This window comes from Oncorhynchus clarkii, chromosome 23, assembly GCF_045791955.1.
Source record: "Oncorhynchus clarkii lewisi isolate Uvic-CL-2024 chromosome 23, UVic_Ocla_1.0, whole genome shotgun sequence".
Taxonomy (NCBI): Eukaryota; Metazoa; Chordata; class Actinopteri; order Salmoniformes; family Salmonidae; genus Oncorhynchus; species Oncorhynchus clarkii.
Genome location: NC_092169.1, coordinates 7,006,645 through 7,027,287, shown reverse-complemented (window position 1 = coordinate 7,027,287; position 20,643 = coordinate 7,006,645). Strand labels below are relative to the sequence as shown.

The 20,643-nt window shown below is 47.9% G+C and overlaps 1 protein-coding gene across 2 annotated transcripts in view; it reads right to left on the bottom strand.

Annotated features, from left to right (window-relative positions):
* Positions 1–1,810: 1,810 nt before the first annotated feature.
* The window catches only part of LOC139381953 (protein quaking-B-like), a 91,963-nt gene continuing 73,130 nt past the window's right edge, over positions 1,811–20,643 (bottom strand). The window contains exons 5-7 of one of the 2 annotated variants that reach the window (XM_071125839.1): positions 5,593–5,680; positions 3,845–4,132; positions 1,811–2,957 (exon numbers count right to left, since the gene is read on the bottom strand). In XM_071125839.1, coding sequence (XP_070981940.1) covers positions 2,854–2,957; positions 3,845–4,132; positions 5,593–5,680 — 480 coding nt within the window. In that variant the 3' untranslated portion in view covers positions 1,811–2,853. Of the gene's footprint in view, positions 2,958–3,697; positions 4,133–5,592; positions 5,681–20,643 lie in introns of those variants that run through there. The other variant, XM_071125838.1, reaches the window with a different exon arrangement.

Here is a 20,643-nt window from a genome sequence, read left to right as displayed (position 1 = left end):
GTGCTGTCCTTGACAACGGGTCAGATTCCCAAAACAAATAAATACAAATGGACATCATTTATCGATTAAAACGCTACATTATCCACGTAAGAAGCTGAAGACTTAAGTGCATTTGAAATAAAATTACGAGCCTCCTCATTGAACGGAGGGGGGGAAACTAAAATACAGGTCGTTTGATCTTCTTTTTTTAATAAAGGGGTATCGTCCATTATTTGTCATCGACATCATGTCAGAGTCATAAAGTCATCGGAATAATAGAGTGGAGTGCTTTTTTTTGTGTGTTTTAAATGCAGGTGTGTATGTTTGTGTCTCTACCTAGATAGCAAAAGCATCATTTGGCTACTGTGTTGTGGTCACTAGTTCTCAGAATCACCTTGTACAGCCCTCCACGTACGCACTCTGAGAACAAATGTATTCCAAATAAATGTTTCTCAGAGGCCACGACGAGGAAGGGTGCGCAGTATGTTGCATCACATCCCAAACCGGAACGACTAGCTGAACAATTTGTACATGTTGCAAAACAGATCGGGACCAACAGTGAGCAGGCATTGGCAATGAAACACAAATGCATAAGAGCTAAACTAACCTCGGTCTGCGGTCACTATCCTTTGGTAAGGATGGACCCGCAGTTCGTGCCTTCGAACCTTAGTAGTCACTGCACCTGCTCGGATTGCAACAACATGACCAAAACAAGGATTAGGTCATTTCTTCCTTCGCCGTTTCCATTAAGTCAATTCGTCATATCATCAAGGTTTATACGACCAAACACGTAACACAATTAGGAAAAAATCTTTAGAAATACATGTTAAGGCACAAATTATACTCATATACTTCATCGTAACAAGGAGAAATCTTGGACATAGTAGCATTTGTGACTATGGAGTAACCTTGACTGTAAGGAACCATTGTTTTCTTGAGTCCTTGTTACAAATTTGCAGAAATTAGGCATTTATGCATACACACACACACACACACACACACACACACACACAGAGAGAGGGGAGCTTTACTAGTCACATAATCTCAGGTTGAGCATCAGGAAGTGCATCTCTTCAGTTATTCGTTTTAAATATAATACTGATCACTCACTCTCTGGTTAAAGCCCAGAGATGAAAGCTTTTAGGCACATTTGCAGTAGTAAAAAAAATGAACATCTCTTATAAAATAAAAAATAAAAAGAATAGGTAGAAAAAAAGGCAATGAATTAAGTGATTAGTTAAGCGTGACAGTATTGTATAGATGTTCAATCCCAGACATAGCAGTCAGTGGAACAGTCGCATACCGTAGGTCTGCGAAAATATACTTCTATGAATGTGTGTGCAGGATGCACATACACACTCACACATAATGCATGGCGTTAAGGCCCGTCCGTGCCTCTTCGGGGAGGTTTGGCCGGTGTAAACATCAGTAGTGAGGGAGCCTGCCAGTCTGTCTGTCTGTCTGTCTGTCTGTCTGTCTGCCTGCCTGCCTGCCTGTCTGCCCGTCTGTCTGCCTGTCTGTCTGTCTGCCTGTCTGTCTGTCTGCCTGCCTGCCTGTCTGCCTGTCTGTCTGTCTGCCTGTCTGTCTGTCTGCCTGTCTGTCTGTCTGCCTGCCTGTCTGTCTGTCTGTCTGTCTGTCTGCCTGCCTGTCTGCCCATCTGTCTGTCTGCCTGCCTGCCTGCCTGCCTGCCTGTCTGTCTGCCTGTCTCTGTCCGTCTGTCTGTCTGTCTGCCTGTCTGCCTGCCTGTCTGCCCATCTGTCTCTGTCTGTCTGCCTGTCTGTGTCTATGTCTGTCTGCCTGTCTGTGTCTGTCTGCCGGTCTGTCTGTCTGCCTGTCTGTCTGTCTGTCTGTCTGTCTGTCTGTCTGTCTGTCTGCCTGTCTGTCTGCCTGCCTGCCTGCCTGTCTGTCTGTCTGTCTGTCTGTCTGTCTGTCTGTCTGTCTGCCTGCCTGCCTGTCTGCCTCTCTGTGGCTGTCTGTGTCTGTCTGTCTGCCTGTCTGTGTCTGTTGCCTGTCTGTGTCTGTCTGCCGGTCTGTCTGCCTGTCTGACTGCTATATGCCCGGCTCTTTGTTCATTACACTCAAGGCAGCTGTGAAACAAAAGTACATGTGTGTCAACACTCAGATCGGATGAGGGGCTCAGTAAGGATCCGTGAAACTCTTTTAGCCTTTCGTGGGGAAAGCCACACCTATTGAATAAAGGAAGGGAACGGTGAATTAGTGGCAGGAGTTCCTGTCAACACACACCAGGCCCCTATTCCCGAAGCCATTTTAGGACACTTCGTTTGAGTCCATGCAAAAATGCGTTATACAAAAGGGCTATGTTGTTCACTCACTGACTGTCGTTTGGGCTGAAAGTCTCATTCTGTGAATATTTCTCATGAGAGTGAAGTTAAGACTGTCAGTGTCGGGACAGAATGTCCTAAAATCCCTTTGTGAATAAAGCCTGTGAAGCCTAGACACTTTAACTGCAGGTGCCCCATCGCCAACACACACCATCTCCCCCATTGGCTCCGCAAGCCCTCTCTGTCGACCCCCTCTGACCCCTCACCGTCCTCATGTTACCCCTCAGGACGCCCCCAAGGGGGGTCTGCAGCAAGGTGGAGCTCAGTTCTCCCTCATCATCATACACAGATATATCATCATCATCATCCGGACAGGAAATGAAAAATGGTTGATCAGTAACAACACACGTCACTTTGAACAGACATTAAAAGAGGAAGGGCCGAGGCTTCCCCTTGTGGCTTGTGGTTGTTCAGAGAGGGCCAATCCTCAACCAGTCCAGCGTGTGGTGGCGGGGAGGGAGGAGGGAGATGAGGAGGTGGGTGTGTGTTGTTTGAGGGGGTGGAGGGAAAGAGGGAGGGAAGGGACGTTTCTTTAAAAGGGAGGCCGGTTGCAGGGCTCTCCTCGCTGCACAGTGATGGGAAAGTGACAGGTCTGAAACCCCAGGTAGAGGGGCAGCTCTTCGGCCTTTGAGGACGCTGTATAGGTCACACAAGAGAGAGAGACAGGGTGAAATCTTCACTGGGCTCCTCCGCTCCTCGACCCCCCCCCCCCCCCCCCCCCCTTCACAGTAACACCCCCACCCACCCACCCACCCAGCCTCACTCACCCAACCCCCCGCCCCCCAACCCAGAATCCCCTCTCCCCTCTCCCTTCACCCAGACACAGTTGGAGGCTTGGTCCAATGCATTAGGCGGAACTCTGGCTACTAATGGCTGACACACTGGCTGTCTGGAATGTGCTCAACCCAATTGGACACGCTGCTGTTGACCTTTTGGTGCATTGGTAACAGTTCAGATTTACAATGTGCCTTTGGGTACAGTCTGTCTTAATGGAGTCAAGTCGCGCTTGTAATATGATATTTTCTAAAGTGGCTTTTTTCAAAGCCATAGGGCTGCGTGTGTATGCAGGGACTGGGAGAGAGGAGGGTAAGGACCCTTTTCCGAATGAAACCGCTCCCTCTTACAAATCACAGAGCCAGTAGAGCTCTTAACTTCCAGTTCATTTATGCACACATTTCTTAAAGGGCTTTTTAGAGGAGAGAATTGTCTCATGATAGTGAAAGGAAAGATGCAGTAAAGAGCTGGAATGTTTTTTTTTTCTTTCTGTTGCTGACCCCTCTCTTTCAGTGGTATCTCCTGGGAGGCTGGGGCGGGCGAGGGCGAGAGACAGGGGAGTGTGGTATTATTCTGAGGGGGGGGGGGGGGGGGGGGGGGGGGTGTCGTCACAAAAGTGTGAATGGGGGGGCGGGGCCGTATTTAGGAGGAGTGGCGCAGGATCAGCGTGGGGGCGGGATTCCACTGGCCATGGGGGTGGTGGTGTTGGTGGGGGGCTGCGGGGCAATCGCAGGGGCACGCATGCTTACCTAACACCCCGCTGGAGTCGATGGGGTACTCCAGGATGGAGGTGGCAGGGGCCAGCGTGTAGGGGTAATCGTACGGCGACGCGTATATGAGGCCCGACTCGGGACCCTGGGTCATGACGCCCGGGTGGGGCGAGCCGTTGGGCATGCAGGTCTGGATCTGTCGGATCAGGGGCATTAGGGTGGGGCCGGCCGGGGTGGAAGTGCGCAGGGCGTTCTGGGGCATGGGGGCGGGGCCGGCGATGATGCGGGGCGCCTGGGCGTTCGCTGCAAGAGAGAAGGCAAGGGCAGCTGGAGTGACCGGAAAACACGGGAGGAGAAGGTGGAGGAGGAGGAAGAGGGAGGGGTGTGTGGAGAGACCAGAGGGGGAGGAGAGGTGGAGGAGGAGGAAGAGGGAGGGGTGATGGAGAGACCAGAGGGGGAGGAGAGGTGGAGGAGGAGGAAGAGGGAGGGGTGTGTGGAGAGACCAGAGGGGGAGGAGAGGTGGAGGAGGAGGAAGAGGGAGGGGTGTGTGGAGAGACCAGAGAGGGAGGAGAGGTGGAGGAGGAGGAAGAGGGAGGGGTGTGTGGAGAGACCAGAGGGGGAGGAGAGGTAGAGGAGGAGGAAGAGGGAGGGGTGTGTGGAGAGACCAGAGGGGGAGGAGAGGTGGAGGAGGAGGAATAGGGAGGGGTGTGTGGAGAGACCAGAGGGGGAGGAGAGGTGGAGGAGGAGGAAGAGGGAGGGGTGTGTGGAGAGACCAGAGGTGGAGGAGGAGGAAGAGGGAGGGGTGTGTGGAGAGACCAGAGGAGGAGGAGAGGTGGAGGAGGAGGAAGAGGGAGGGGTGTGTGGAGAGACCAGAGGGGGAGGAGAGGTGGAGGAGGAGGAAGAGGGAGGGGTGTGTGGAGAGACCAGAGGGGGAGGAGAGGTGGAGGAGGAGGAAGAGGGAGGGGTGTGTGGAGAGACCAGAGGGGGAGGAGAGGTGGAGGAGGAGGAAGAGGGAGGGGTGTGTGGAGAGACCAGAGGGGGAGGAGAGGTGGAGGAGGAGGAAGAGGGAGGGGTGATGGAGAGACCAGAGGGGGAGGAGAGGTGGAGGAGGAGGAAGAGGTGTGTGGAGAGACCAGAGGGGGAGGAGAGGTGGAGAGAAGTGGAAGAAAAAGGAGGATACAAAACACAAGTTAGCATCTATCACACATATCATAGGACTCAAAGATCAGATAAGTCAGGAACCGGAGAAAAAGCTACATAAACAAACTGTTCGACAGACTGGCCTTACTTAGCTTCCACTACACAGCATTTAGCACAATATAAGAGAGGTCTTCAAGGATTGCCTCCATTCGTCTCTAGCACGGAGTTTGATTCGGGCACAACAGTGCTGGCTGGGATCTGTTCAGCACAAACACCATGCGATTGGAATGAGGCACGCATCTCCCTCAGCGACACAAAATGGACGCCCAGTCAGAGCCAGACCTCTCTTCCTCCTTCAAAAGAACTTGACCGAGTGCCACCCAATAGGACAGCAGGGAAACCAAAGTAACTAAAGAAACAACGAAAAATGCACTGAGGGGAACGCTGAACGTGGCAAGCCAAAAGCACACTCTGTTCAATTCATGGCACCGCACAACGCTCCTGGGCTTTTCGTGAGCGAAAAGGAGCAGTTTGAATTACACTGCTCCCGGACACACAAAGGGCTGTTCTACCGTGTTAGTCAGTGCCCCCCCCCCCCTCCCCCTCCCCCCTCCCTAGGGAGAGGGGCGCGGTGATGTCATCCTTACGTGACTTGATGTTGGCGTCTCGGTAGGTGCCGTTGAGGATGGCCAGCTCCATCAGCTGCATCTTCTTCAGGCTGTCCTCTCCCTCCGCCTGGAGCACAGAGACACAGGAACAGTCACACAGAGACACAGGAACAGTCACACAGAGACACAGGAACAGGCGCACAGAGACACAGGAACAGGCGCACAGAGACACAGGAACAGTCGCACAGAGACACAGGAACAGTCACACAGAGACACAGGAACAGTCACACAGAGACACAGGAACAGGCACACAGAGACACAGGAACAGGCACACAGAGACACAGGAACAGTCGCACAGAGACACAGGAACAGTCACACAGAGACACAGGAACAGGCGCACAGACACACAGGAACAGTCACACAGAGACACAGGAACAGTCACACAGAGACACAGGAACAGGCACACAGAGACACAGGAACAGGCACACAGAGACACAGGAACAGTCGCACAGAGACACAGGAACAGTCGCACAGAGACACAGGAACTGTCACACAGAGAGCAGAATATGTTGAACGGCGACTCATGTCTGCACATAAGACTTGGAGCACAGACACACTGTATGATTGTCTCACATCAGTACACAGACGCTCAGCTCTCTCACACACGCCGCACGCACGCACGCACACACACACACACAGACAGAATCCAAATCGACAAAGCAACCAAATGGCATCCGATCCTGCCAGACACCGAAAGACACATACACAAACGTTCCTACCAATTATCAGAAATTATTTACTGAAGCGATTTGGTTGGCAGTTTGAAAAGATCCAGCAGGAGCCCAGATCTAGATTCAGTAGCAGCAGGGTATCCAATCTGCCACCGCATCTTTGATATTTACTTCAGCCCTTAATCGGCTCATCTGCCAGAGTAACGAATGGGAGGAGAAACACTTTGTTCATCAGTCAAACTTTTCCACATCACTGGGATGATTCATCTCCACGCCTAGAGCAATAATGCGTTTTCAAAACGTAACGCAACGAGACAGAACTTGATCACAACTTTGATTTGGGGAAAAGCGGTAAAGATGAGAAGACGAGGGGGCGGGGAAAAGCGGTGAAGATGAGAAGACGAGGGGGCGGGGAAAAGCGGTAAAGATGAGAAGACGAGGGGGCGGGGAAAAGCGGTAAAGATGAGAAGACGAGGGGGCGGGGAAAAGCGGTAAAGATGAGAAGACGAGGGGGCGGGGAAAAGCGGTAAAGATGAGAAGAGAGGGGGCGGGGAAAAGCGGTAAAGATGAGAAGACGAGGGGGCGGGGAAAAGCGGTAAAGATGAGAAGACGAGGGGGCGGGGAAAAGCGGTAAAGATGAGAAGACGAGGGGGCGGGGAAAAGCGGTAAAGATGAGAAGACGAGGGGGCGGGGAAAAGCGGTAAAGATGAGAAGACGAGGGGGCGGGGAAAAGCGGTAAAGATGAGAAGACGAGGGGGCGGGGAAAAGCGGTAAAGATGAGAAGACGAGAGGGCGGGGAAAAGCGGTAAAGATGAGAAGACGAGGGGGCGGGGAAAAGCGGTAAAGATGAGAAGACGAGGGGGCGGGGAAAAGCGGTAAAGATGAGAAGACGAGGGGGCGGGGAAAAGCGGTAAAGATGAGAAGACGAGGGGGCGGGGAAAAGCGGTAAAGATGAGAAGAAGAGGGGGCGGGGAAAAGCGATAAAGATGAGAAGACGAGGGGGCGGGGAAAAGCGGTAAAGATGAGAAGACGAGGGGGCGGGGAAAAGCGGTAAAGATGAGAAGAGAGGGGGCGGGGAAAAGCGGTAAAGATGAGAAGACGAGGGGGCGGGGAAAAGCGGTAAAGATGAGAAGACGAGGGGGCGGGGAAAAGCGGTAAAGATGAGAAGACGAGGGGGCGGGGAAAAGCGGTAAAGATGAGAAGATGAGGGGGCGGGGAAAAGCGGTAAAGATGAGAAGACGAGGGGGCGGGGAAAAGCGGTAAAGATGAGAAGACGAGGGGGCGGGGAAAAGCGGTAAAGATGAGAAGACGAGGGGGCGGGGAAAGGCATTGACCTGACGTGTGCGTGTGCGTCGTCTACGGAATCACAGTGAACGTACTTTTAGAAAACACTCTGAGCCAAGCCTTCGGGAGCCAAAAACAAAACGCACAAAGGGCTCCTGTATCTACTGTAAACATCAATACTTTTTAATAAGTGAAGAGTGCAGTGATTAATAGCCTATGAAGAGAAGGCACTGCAGGAATAAATCCCCCGGACTCTGAGTCTACTGTCGTTCCAGAGGAGGCTGGTATATAAGATCTGGGATGGAATTGATGGAACGGTATCAAACACATCAAACATATGGAAAACCCCGTTTGACTCCTTGCCATTCATCCCATTCCAGCCGTTACAATGAGCCCGTCCTCCTATAGCTCCGCCCGACCAGCCTCCTTTGTCTAGTTCTGTCCTTGAGTGGTACTGTTATGCTCAATTCTCTTTGAGCAGCAGCGTAGCATCGATATAATGTGTGTGTGTGTGTGTGTGTTTTCGGGAGTGTTTAAGGACAATACAGTGTCGTCCTCTGCACATTCCTCTCCGATTATACGGTAGGGAGGTGTGGAGGCTTTTCGATCTTGGACAATGGACACCAATGGATGACTCTTGGTCTGTTTGCTTTCTAGTCTGCCTTCAGCTTGTAGTTGTTGGCCTGGGCCAGTGAGTGGTGCTGTGTTGTCACTCATATCAGTGAGTCCAGTACGGCTATCTTAACACCTCCACTGTTACAGTCTGTATACTGCTGTGATGTGGTTCTGGTCAGGGATGCATGTGTGAGAGTCTGTTTCCCGTGATTGCTTGACCCTCTACTTTAGCTGTCAGTGTCAATGGCAGTAGTCCACGAGTCATGTTCTCACATCAACCTCCCAATGTGTGTCTCTTCTTAAAACCTCCCAGCTAGGAATATCACAGGAGGTTGCTGGCACCTTAATTGGGGAGAACGGGCTCGTGGTAATGACTGGAGCGGAATCTGTGGAATGGTTTCAAACACAACAAACACATGGTAGTTTTTGCTCTTCTCTACCTCCACCTCTGCTGTGACAGTGTTGCCGTGGGCCCTTCCCGCTCCCACAGCTAAAGGCTGCCAAGCACAGACACAGAAAGGGCCACTCTCTGTCTCTCTCTGCACAACTCACACAGTAGCACAATTCAGCAGCCGGCCACAGACGCTGGAGCGTGTGTTTTTCAGTGTGTGTGTGTGTGTGTGTGTGTTTGTGTCTTACATTTTTTTTTATTGTGTGCGCTAGCGTGAGTACCCATTTGTGTTTGGATGGGTTCTATTTCCAGGTGGCGCAAGTGTCAAACGCACGTTCTGCAATTGACCTGTCTAGCATTAGCAGGCGCGGAGTTGGGAGAGGTGGCAATATTTTAGGTGGGTCTTTTTAAAAAAACAAGCACAAAAGTGACAATTTCATGCAGCGCTAATGGGAGGTTTTATAAGACCCATCCAAAGCAGGTCTTATCAGTAACACAGTTGGTAATGGAGTGGATTCTGGGTGCAGAAGCGGAGCTTATCCAGCCATGACGCATAGTGCCCATGGAAGGAGAGATGTGCCTTTTGTACCAGTAAATCTCGTATTTAGAAACCCCCCCCCCTCCCATTTCGTTTAATTTGATTAAAACCGAAGCATAGTCTACCCTCCCCTTAGTCTTTTTTATCCTGGCCATTGTCCAAGTAGCCTATGAATAAAGGGGTTTTAAATAGTCTACTGAGAGTGACTTGAAATATTGGAGTTTTTTTGCCCTCATGCTTTTTCATTGTTCACAATTCACATACCTGCCTACTTCATTTCTCTTGTTCAAGTAGGCTAATCCATCCCCATTTTCAAAGAGCGCCCCTCGTCTGATTACCAAGGACGCGCTCCTCTAAACTATTCAGTCCTCTAACAATTCCATATCAACTGCACATGTTCTGGAGAATGTGCCTCGCACAAAGGCAACGGTATAATTGACAGGAGTATTTTGTATAGATGTTATGCATAAAGACATCTAGAGGCCTGAATGTGCACGTAGTGCCAAACGAACGAGAGAAGTGATTTTTTGATATCATGCTTCTGACCCCGCCCTATTTCGACAAGACAGTTTGTTTTTCATTTCATTTGATTAAAAACCAAACCTCCCCGCCACTCAATGTTTGTTTTTATGTTGCCCTGCCCAATGCATTTCTCAAACAGTGTTTGGCTCGTGAGACTGCTTTGAAACAAATATGAATCACCAAAGCTTTATTAAAAGATCAAGTTCGGGAGCAGCAAAACAGTGAGCGGACATCGCCTTTGTATGATTCTTTTTGCCGTCTCCAGTTATTATTTTGCACGTGTGTAAAAGCCTCCATAATCTACCTTCATATTATATACCCACGGGGAGCAATTATGGTGCCTGTAACTGTATCAAGACCGAGCCCATTTAAAACAAGTTCTTTCATTTTGATTCAAATGATTCACTCTCTTTTTAAGTCTGATCAATAGTGAATTGAATCTTGTTTATGGACAATGTTTGGCATGTCCATGGCTCAGACATGGCAGACATAATGCAATTTACAGTAGGCCTATCAGTGTGAGTGCTATGTTTAACGATACAGTGCCATTCAGAAAGTATTCAGACCCCTTGACCTCTTCCACATGTTGTTACGTTACAGCCTTATTCTAAAATGGATTAAATAAATACAATTCCTCAACAATCTACACACAATACCTCATAATTACAGAGCAAAAAAAGTTTTTGAAATGTTTGCAAATGTATTAAATATAAAAAACATAAATACCTAATTTACATTATTATTCAGACCTATTAAATTGATCTCAGGGGAATCCTGTTTCCATTGATCATTCTTGAGATGTTTCTATAGCTTGATTGGAGTCCACCTGTGGTAAATTCAATTGATTAGACATGATTTGGAAAGGCACACACCTGTATATATTAGGTACCATAGTTGACAGTGCACATCAGGGAAAAAAACAAGCCATGAGGTCGAAGGAATTGTCCGTAGAGCTCTGAGATAGGATTTAGTTGAGGCACAGATCTGGGGAAGGGTACCAAAAAATGTCTGTAGCATTGAAGGTCCCCAAGAACACAGTAACCTCCATTATTCTTAAATGGAACCACCAAGACTCTTCCTAGAGCATGCTGCCTGGCCAAACTGAGCAATCGGGGGGAAGGGCCTTGGTCAGGGACGTGACAAAGAACCCGATGATCACTCTGACAGAGCTCTAGAGTTCCTCTGTGGAGATGGGAGAACCTTCCAGAAGGACAACCATCTCTGCAGCACTCCACCAATCAGGCCTTTATTGTAGAGTGGCCAGACGGAAGCCACTCTTCAGTAAAAGGCACATGATAGCTAGCTTGGAGTTTGCCAAAAGGCACCTAAAGAAACAAGATTCTCTGGTCTGCTGAAATCAAGACTGAACTCTTTGGTCTGAATGACAATCGTCACGTCTGGAGGAAACATGGCACCATCCCTACAGTGAAGCATGGTGGTGGCAGCATTGTTTGGGGATGTCTTTCAGCAGCAGGGACTGGAAGACTAGTCAGGGTAGAGGCAAAGATGAACGGAGCAAAGTACAGCGAGATGAAAACCTGCTGCAGAGCACTCAGGACTTCAGACTGGGGTGAAGGTCCACCTTCCAAAAGGACAACAACCCTAAGCACACAGCCAAGACAATGCTGTAGTGGCTTCGGGACATGTCTCTGAATGTCCTTAAGTGTCCCAGCCAGAGCCCGTACTTGAACCCGATTGAACATCTCTGGAGAGACCTGAAAATAGCTGTGCGACAACACTGCCCATCCAACCTGACAGAGCTTGAGAGGATCTGAAGAGAAGAATGGGAGAAACTCCCCAAATACAGGTGTGACAAGCTTGTGCTTCAACAAATACTGAGTAAAGGGTCTGAATACTTATGTAAATGTGATATTTCAGCTTTTTATTTATAATACATTTGTACAAATTAAAATAAACTGTTTTTTCTTTGTCATTATGGGATGTTGTATTTACATTGATGAGGGAAAAACAACAATTTAGACATTTTAGAATGAGGCTGTACAAAATGAGGAAAAAGTCAAGTGGTCTGAATACTTTCTGAGTGCACTGTATTTCCATATTGAAGCCATTCAATTAGGCTTCTTACAATGTTGACTACAAACATGTTCAACATATTTAGCAAAGATGGGCTAGGCCTACATATATTTTGTTATTTTGTTTCTGTAGGCTATTTAACAAACTAGGCTATTGCGGAGTAACATTCAAATAGGAGTTGATGACACCGCAATCCATACAATGGCGTAAATAAACAACTTGAAGCAACCCAACATTTTGCTATGGAGCATATGCTGATTGGCCAGTGAGGGGTCAAGCATTGACACACCTACAACTTGTTTATTCATCAGAACCCAGCCCTTTCACGCCACCGCCAGCCACTGTGCCCATAATTCCGGTTGTGAAATTATACAAAAATATTTCTGACACACCATTGCGTTAGGTTTGCTGAAATAGAGCCCAATGTATGTGTGTGTATGTGTATTTTTGTGTGTTTTTAGATGTGTGCCTTTACAGTTCACACTTGCTTAGTTTCTGGTAAATTGCAGCAAACATCAATAAGGTCGATTTCCGTCAAAATCCAATTGCTCCAGACGATAAACCCTTTTAATCTGCTTCTTGGTTTTTCATTATTCCTTCCTATCTGTCCCTATCGGCACCTGCAGCGAGCCTACAGTCTGGAGTGCCATGTATTCTCGAATTTGACGGGAGTTTAGAACCCATGAATTCAGCGGCAGTTAATCCATGACCATGCTAACATGCCTAGCCGTGCAACAGTGTGCTCCTAGCAGTGAACTCTTAACCCCTTTCAACAGATCCCTCGTGTCTTTTCATTTTCCTTCTTTAGTTAAGCCTGATTTATGCTAAATGCAGATGCCATTTCCATTAGATTTGGTCCTCGTCAGCTGTTTGGAGTGGTGAATACACGTTGGAATGTGATTCAGTCTACATTGGGGAAAGCATGTCAGAAAAATAAAATAGATGATGCGATCATCATGCCAAGATTCTGATGTTCAAGAGAGATACAACTCTCGCTTGTCATGCATAACTGAACCTTAATTCCTGGTTTAGTGGAGGGAATATTGCAAATGGTGTACTGTATGTGCTTTACGGTCAAAACTCCCCAAACAACTAACTCTGTCCCCATATCTACTGAACAGAACACAATGACAAGATGAAAAATGACCCAGCAGAAAAGATGTCATTTCACATCCATTGAGATATTAGTAGAGCAAATGTCAACGCAGACAGACTGCTATCTATCTGTGTGTGTGTGTGCCACGGTAAATACAATCTTGTCATCCTGTACCCAATCAGAATGACTCATTAGATGTAATCGAGGAAGTGAGTGAAGAGAATGAACGCTCTCAGATCTGCAGGTTTGATTTTCCTTTGTCTACGTGTCGGCCATTGATTTCCCTCCCACTGCTGTGGAGGGAGGCTGTGACTGTTGAGCTGTTGATGTGATGAACAGAAGATGTATGTCTGTCTGTCTGTCTGCCTGTCTGTCTGCCTGTCTGCCTGCCTGTCTGTCTGTCTGTCTGCCTGCCTGCCTGTCTGCCTGTCTGCCTGTCTGCCTGTCTGTCTGCCTGCCTGTCTGTCTGTCTGTCTGTCTGTCTGTCTGCCTGCCTGCCTGCCTGTCTGTCTATGTGTGCGTGTCCAGTGGCACATCCCGCTTTGGGAGCCTTCTCAGGTCACGCTGTGTGGAAATGTTTTTTATGTCAGCTTGCATAAAGAGGAATCATTTCGCTGCTATTCAGGCTGGGGTCACTATGACCTTTGGAGCACAATGACTGCCAGCCTACCCCCTTTCCATCACAGCCTGTCAGATTTAAGCTCTCTCTCTCTCTCTCTCTCTCTCTCTCTCTCTCTCTCTCTCTCTCTCTCTCTCTCTCTCTCTCTCTCTCTCTCTCTCTCTCTCTCTCTCTCTCTCTCTCTCTCTCTCTCTCTCTCTCTCTCTCTCTCTCTCTCTCTCTCTCTCTCTCTCTCTCTCTCTCTCACACTCTTTCTTTTTGTTTGGTCTAGCTCTGTCTCTGATCTCTGTCTCTAACTTTGGGCTTAAATATGATCAGTAAACACCTATCGCTTTCTCATATTTTACAGAACAAATTCCAATAAACATTTATGGTCGAAATTCTCATTAAATTGCGGCTCTTGTCGTCTGTATATTTCTGGTAAATGACATGAAACAAATGCAAAGTAGAGTGATGACGATGATAAAACCGATTAACACAGTGGTAAAAGTGAGTCTGGAGTGAACATTACAACATTACAGCAGGTTTTACAATGTAACTCTCCCTCTCAAGGGCAAGGGCCTGCGTCTGTCAACTCAGACAGCCCCTCCAATTGGCTGTTTAGGAGGAGGACGGGCAGGGTCGCGCTCTAATTGGCTGGAGTGGGACACGGAGAAGGACAGGGGTGGATGTGGAAAACAGACGCCTCTCTCTCTCTCCCTCTCCCCTCCTCTCTTTCTCTCCAGGAACTCATCCCACTCCCACCGAGTACAGCTGCCATCTCTGAACATCGCCCCTCTACTCCCCCCTCTTCCCTCCTCGGTCCTGGCAGCCAGCCACGGCGTCGCCTCATCCACTCATGCGTTCCCTGTCTCTCCCCAACCACGCGGACACTGACCAGTTTCCCAACAATCCGTTTCTCCCCCAAACTTTCAATCCAGCTACGTCCCATCTCTACTTGCACCAGAGCCACTTGCACCGGAGCCAAGAGAAGGGAAAGAACTACAGCTAATGAGATCAGTCATTTGAGAGGCTCTGACGAGGGAAAGTTTGGCCCGGGGAGTTTAGTTAACTGCAAGCCAGAGCTTTTCCTTCCAAAGACACAGTCCCCATTAATTACAGTGCAGCTGTAGACAGGCAGGAGTGCAGGGCTGAACATCACACTGCATTACGCCCGCCCTTCCTTTAAGCTGAGACAGAGGCAGGACACAGAGATGCTGCTGATCAGTACAGAGAAAACATTCTGTGGAAAAGCCTCGTTTCTTGTTCGTTTTAACACACGCACGCAGACACACACACACGCACGCACCGTCCACATGTAGAATGTACACGCACACACACGCACGCACCGTCCACATGTAGAATGTACACACACACACACCAACCGTCCACATGTAGAATGTACACGCACACACACGCACGCACCGTCCACATGTAGAATGTACACACACACACACCAACCGTCCACATGTAGAATGTACACGCACACACACGCACGCACCGTCCACATGTCGAATGTACACACACACACACCAACCGTCCACATGTAGAATGTACACGCACACACACGCACGCACCGTCCACATGTAGAATGTACACACACACACCAACCGTCCACATGTAGAATGTACACACACACACACCAACCGTCCACATGTAGAATGTACACGCACACACACGCACGCACCGTCCACATGTAGAATGTACACACACACACACCAACCGTCCACATGTAGAATGTACACGCACACACACGCACGCACCGTCCACATGTCGAATGTACACACACACACACCAACCGTCCACATGCAGAATGTACACACACACACACCAACCGTCCACATGCAGAATGTACACACACACACACACACACACGCACCGTCCACATGTAGAATGTACACACACACACACACACACGCACCGTCCACATGTAGAATGTACACACACACACACACGCACCGTCCACATGTAGAATGTACACACACACACACCAACCGTCCACATGCAGAATGTACACACACACACCAACCGTCCACATGCAGAATGTACACACACACACACACACACCAACCGTCCACATGCAGAATGTACACACACACACCAACCGTCCACATGCAGAATGTACACACACACACACACACACCAACCGTCCACATGCAGAATGTACACACACACACACACACACACACACACACACACACACACACACACACACACACACACACACACACACGAGAGAGAGATAAAGACTCATGTAAGCCTCAGCATTACAGCTTCATCAGTGTAATTGGCTCTTAATCCAATATATATGTTAATTAGAGTTGTAGCACCCCTTTTAATTGGCCTAGCTGGCTAATTAGATGAACACTCGTTAAAATGCACAGCGCAAACACCGTCCATGTTTACCCACCAACGAGGCCAGAGGCCATGGTAGCAAAGGCTATATTTACCCTATTCAACATGTGTAGGATCTGTGACTTCAGATCCTACACAATGCTGACGCGTCAGAGAGAATAGGGGGCCTTCAAGAGTCAACAAGTTGTTACACGACTTAGTGCAACTCAATGTCCAAACACCAATAAGAGGTTTGATCATGTAAGGCTCAAACAGCATAACCTGGCCGTCTCTCCTTTGTCTCCGGGCTCGCACAATGAGGAGAGATGAGGAGGGTACAATGAGACCACGGGGTTATTCTGAGGACAGTCTAGGGCTGGGTGGGGAACAAATGTTTCCTGGTTGGGAAATAGGTGTGTGTCTGTGTAAGTGCGTGCCTTTAAATGACACATTTTGTTTCATCTACCACAACAGCCCTGTATTGGTATTGGCAATGGCATGTGTTTGCATATGTACATGCACCTGCGTAGTGTGTACTTACTGATGAGTACTAGCTAAGTATATTTGTCCAACTGTGTGTGTGTGTGTGTCTATGTGTACTGTGTATGGTAACTAGCCACCGTGTGCTTTCTCACGCACACACTCTCAAAACTGGGTGAGAATTCAAAGTCATGGTAGGTCACGGGAAGTAAACGGGAGAGGGGGGGGGGGGGGGGGGGCGACTTAAGGAAGCCTTCAGCATCTCGCCTGATAATCTTTGAGAGTTCCCTGTGCTGCTCCAGGCGCATGGAGCTTTCATGTTAATTGGCTTTGGCAAAAGAGAGAGGGAGGAAAGGAGGGAGGGAGTGGTGGTGTCCCCAGTGCATGAGGTTACTGTGTGTGATCTCTGCAATGTTAATAGGCTGCTCTGATAAAATGCCTAGACATGACTGCATCACGGCCAGACACTTGTCCCGGAGAAAGAATGTGGGATGGGCTAGTGTTGTGACTCCAACGCGATTTGATAAAGGTTAATACCGTATTAGCAGAATCAGTCAATATCAGTACATCAGTTGGATGGCTTATAATGCACATTGTTAGCAGGTTACACGTGTGACTACATGTGAAGGTTGAATTGAACTAAGGGTAACATAGCAAAGACTGTATGATTTCAGGATATTGCAGACATTTTGGGGCCTTGTTGTATGAGTTGCTGTTAGTGGTGTTTCTCTTGTCGAGATGTGCGTTTTGTTCTTAACTGACTTGCCTAGTTAAATAAAAGTTACACACATACCACACTGACCAAAAAGTTATTTTGTTGGCATTTACGTATGCCTCCATTACCAGTAAAGCGTAATAAAAACCTATTTCTTTCACTTAGTTGCTGTTCTGTTTCTTTGTTCATTTTTTTCAGTCGTTTCATTCTCAACCAGGATCAAGCAGTGAAGTTTCAGCTCTGTCTGTCCGTGGCCTCTCTTCCTCAGTGCGTCACTGTCACTGTGTCCGTTTCCATCTCGTCCAGCGGTGTATGTAACATTTCACGTAAACCCTGTTTCTTGTCTGCATCCTTGTACCTAGCACCGCGCATGGCGGCGCCAGAGTAAAGAAGCTCAGAGAGAATCGCTTGTTCACAGCCTCTAGTAGACTACTTTTGTAGTGTTGTACTGTCTGTCGCCAGTTTTATTGAGCAGGCGTTTCAATGCCCTGGCAGAGGGTATCCCGTCTGCTGCAGACGCAGTTGATGAGCTTATTTCTTGGCAGACGCCCGATGTTGCCATTTTTAGCTAATATCGGCCGATTCCGATATGCTCACCGATATATCGGGGCGGCAGGGTAGCCTAGTGGTTAGAGTGTTGGACTAGTAACCGGAAGGTTGCAAGTTCAAACCCCCGAGCTGACAAGGTACAAATCGGTCGTTCTGCCCCTGAACAGGCAGTTAACCCACTGTTCCTAGGCCGTCATTGAAAATAAGAATTTGTTCTTAACTGACTTGCCTAGTTAAATAAAAAATAAAAAAGATTGCGCATCCCTAGTTGCTGTGTAAACACCAGCCAAAAAATATGATAGAGCTACTATCCATCGAACTGTATCTAACATGTGTGTAGTGATCTGTATTACTATTGGTGCAATTACAGTGATAAGGTTGGTTATTATGGTAAGGTTGTTATTAAGCTTGGTTATCCTCTAAAATAGGACAGTATTAATGTGGCCCCTTTCCCTCCCACAAGTCTGAAAGAATAACCCTGGTGCTAGGTCACTGAAATGGGACCGCTATCATTCCTACTTCTCCTTGTCCCTAAGGTTAGAAGGATTTATGCACAAATCCAGTAATGGAAGGGGTTGTATGACTTGAACGACATGATTTGGGTGACGAGCAAAGAGCAGTGGCACAAAGGGAGAGAGTGATCTCCATTCCCATGAGCTGGGTACATTAGGAATGGATGGCGCAGGAACCTTTCTGTGTTTCATTTAGTTGTGCCTGCAATGCTACAGAGCTAGAATCTGCACACACACACACACACACACACACACACACACACACACACACACACACACACACACACACACACACACACACACACACACACACACACACACACACACACGCACGATCAAAGGCACACAGTGGGTTACTCCACCATGCAGGGCACCTCTTCCTACCAGAATACAGATCAAACCAGGAGGGGAGCATAAACTCATTAAATATACAGCTTTGAAAAGGATGGACATTTCACAAACGCAAGCAGTCTCCCTTTAAACTCAGTTGAGTGTTTGGAGTGGCACAGACGGGCGGGCCCTCTCTCTCTACAGTGGCTTGTTTACCCATCCTTGGCACAAACTGGGGTTCACATGCCAGTTAAACAGCGGGCAGGGCAGGCATCACCCTGCCGCGGTGCCCCAGCGCCCTTATCTCCCTTTAGAAGACACTACTCAGCCTTCACGACACACTCAGACCGCCACAGCGATGTCACTTCCTCTCCTCTCCGATCTGTCTGTCTGTTTCTCTGTGCCCGTACCTCAGAGATACATACGGCGGGGAAAAGAGAGTCTATCTCCACATCTCTTCACGTTCTCTAATCTTCCGAAAGAGGCCAACTTACAGGCCCGCTGCCCGTCTACCTTTATGAAAAATAGATTTGAGGATTTTGTATGTCCTTGTCCATTATTCATCTTACAGGCTGCATTCTAATTGGTGGTCTGGCGGTGGATTGGAATTGCTATCCGCTCTCAAAAAAAGAGGGTCTTATCTCCATCTTTGTCAGAGCCAAACAATCTGGATTGTAATAGGGAAGAAGAGTATTGATGTAGGGATTTTTGTGAGAATACTCTGGAAATACCTCTTGTGGAGGTGATATTTCACTGCATGTAGCTACAGTATGTTATGCATTCAGAGGGATACATGGGTCATGATAAACGTTCATTGAGTGTGTCTCAGAGGCCTTTGGGTTCGGCATGAGAGCTTTTAGGCAACAGTGAAAGGCTTCTGTGCATAGGGTCAATTTTGAAGTGTTGAGCTCATAATGATCAAGCCCTTGAAAAAATAGTCTTCCAAATGGCTTTAAAAATGCCAATTGGATAGATCTCTAACAAAATGCAAGGAAGTCAAATAATTCATTCTTACTTGATTTGCAAAACATTTTCTGAAGCCACTGCAGGGTGCTGTACGACCTAGTCCATTTCAGTCTTCGATAAACACCGCTGCCATCCTTTCTCACACAAAGACATCGTTGCCTTTATTTAACAAAGGTCTGTAATAGCATTGAAGTCAAGTGTGCCATTACACAGTAACAGCCTTGCAATGTGGGAAATGAGATGTTTTCGTGACAGAAGCAGGCCTTTATTTCAGAGGTGACATTTCATTTCACGCACGCCACAAGGGTGGCAGGCAGGCAGGCAGGCAGCTATCTGGTGAAATGCTACATCTAAGCAAAACTGCACTGCAGAGCTAGATTCATTTTTCGGTCTGTCCATCTACTCTCAAAACACCAGGCAGGTTTCCATTGAGAGTAATAAAAGATATTCTGACATGTGTAATGGGAGCGGCAGATAGAGGAGACATTTCCTAAAGATCGACAAAAATTGTATCGGTTCGAACAGGGGTTGGATTCTTCTTCATTGCAAAGACATGATGATGAAAACGGTGTTTTTCAAATAAATGATGTGTGTGCAGCATGTGATGTAACTATAAAGCTCCACTCCACATTTCATTCTAAACGCCTACTGCTTGCAAAATCCAAATGTTCAACTATAAAAGGATGTTTCTTTGCAGGATAAGGATTGTCCTGACTTTCAAGAATGCCAGAATTGCTTCTAATTTGCTTTTCTGCTTTCACCATCCAATAGGGGCGGCAGGTAGCCTAGTGGTTAGAGCCTTGGTCCAGTAACCAAAAGGTTGCTAGATCGAATCCCCGAGCTGACAAGGTAAATCTGTCAATCTGCCCCTGAGCAAGGCAGTTAACCCACTGTTCCTAGGCTGCCATTATCAATATGAATTTGTTCTTAACTGACTTGCCTAGTTAAATAAAGGTTACAAAATATATATCTATAGGAGTGTAAGTTTTACCGTGGCGATACATTGGGACATGAGAATTCATAGAATATGTCAAATATTAGTCAATTACTGCATTCTATCCATGCGGGCTTTTCGCGGGCGACCTCAGACATGAAATAGATTGGTGGGACGGCATACAGGCTGTCGCCAATTTATAATGAATGAATGCGCAATTTGCCTAAATGGTCAGTGGACACGGGCGGTTTTTGCGGACCAAATATATATATTTTTTAGGTGTGAGGCCATCACGTCCAGCTGTTTCTATCGACACAACATAGCTAAATGGAAACGCACACTGTAGTAGGCAACTGTCGCATCTATTTTCCAAGGGAACTCTCTAAATGTCAACAACAAAAAAGAATCCCTCACTGCCAGAGGGGAGGAGATGGAGGAGGAAAAAGAGGGGGAGAAATACG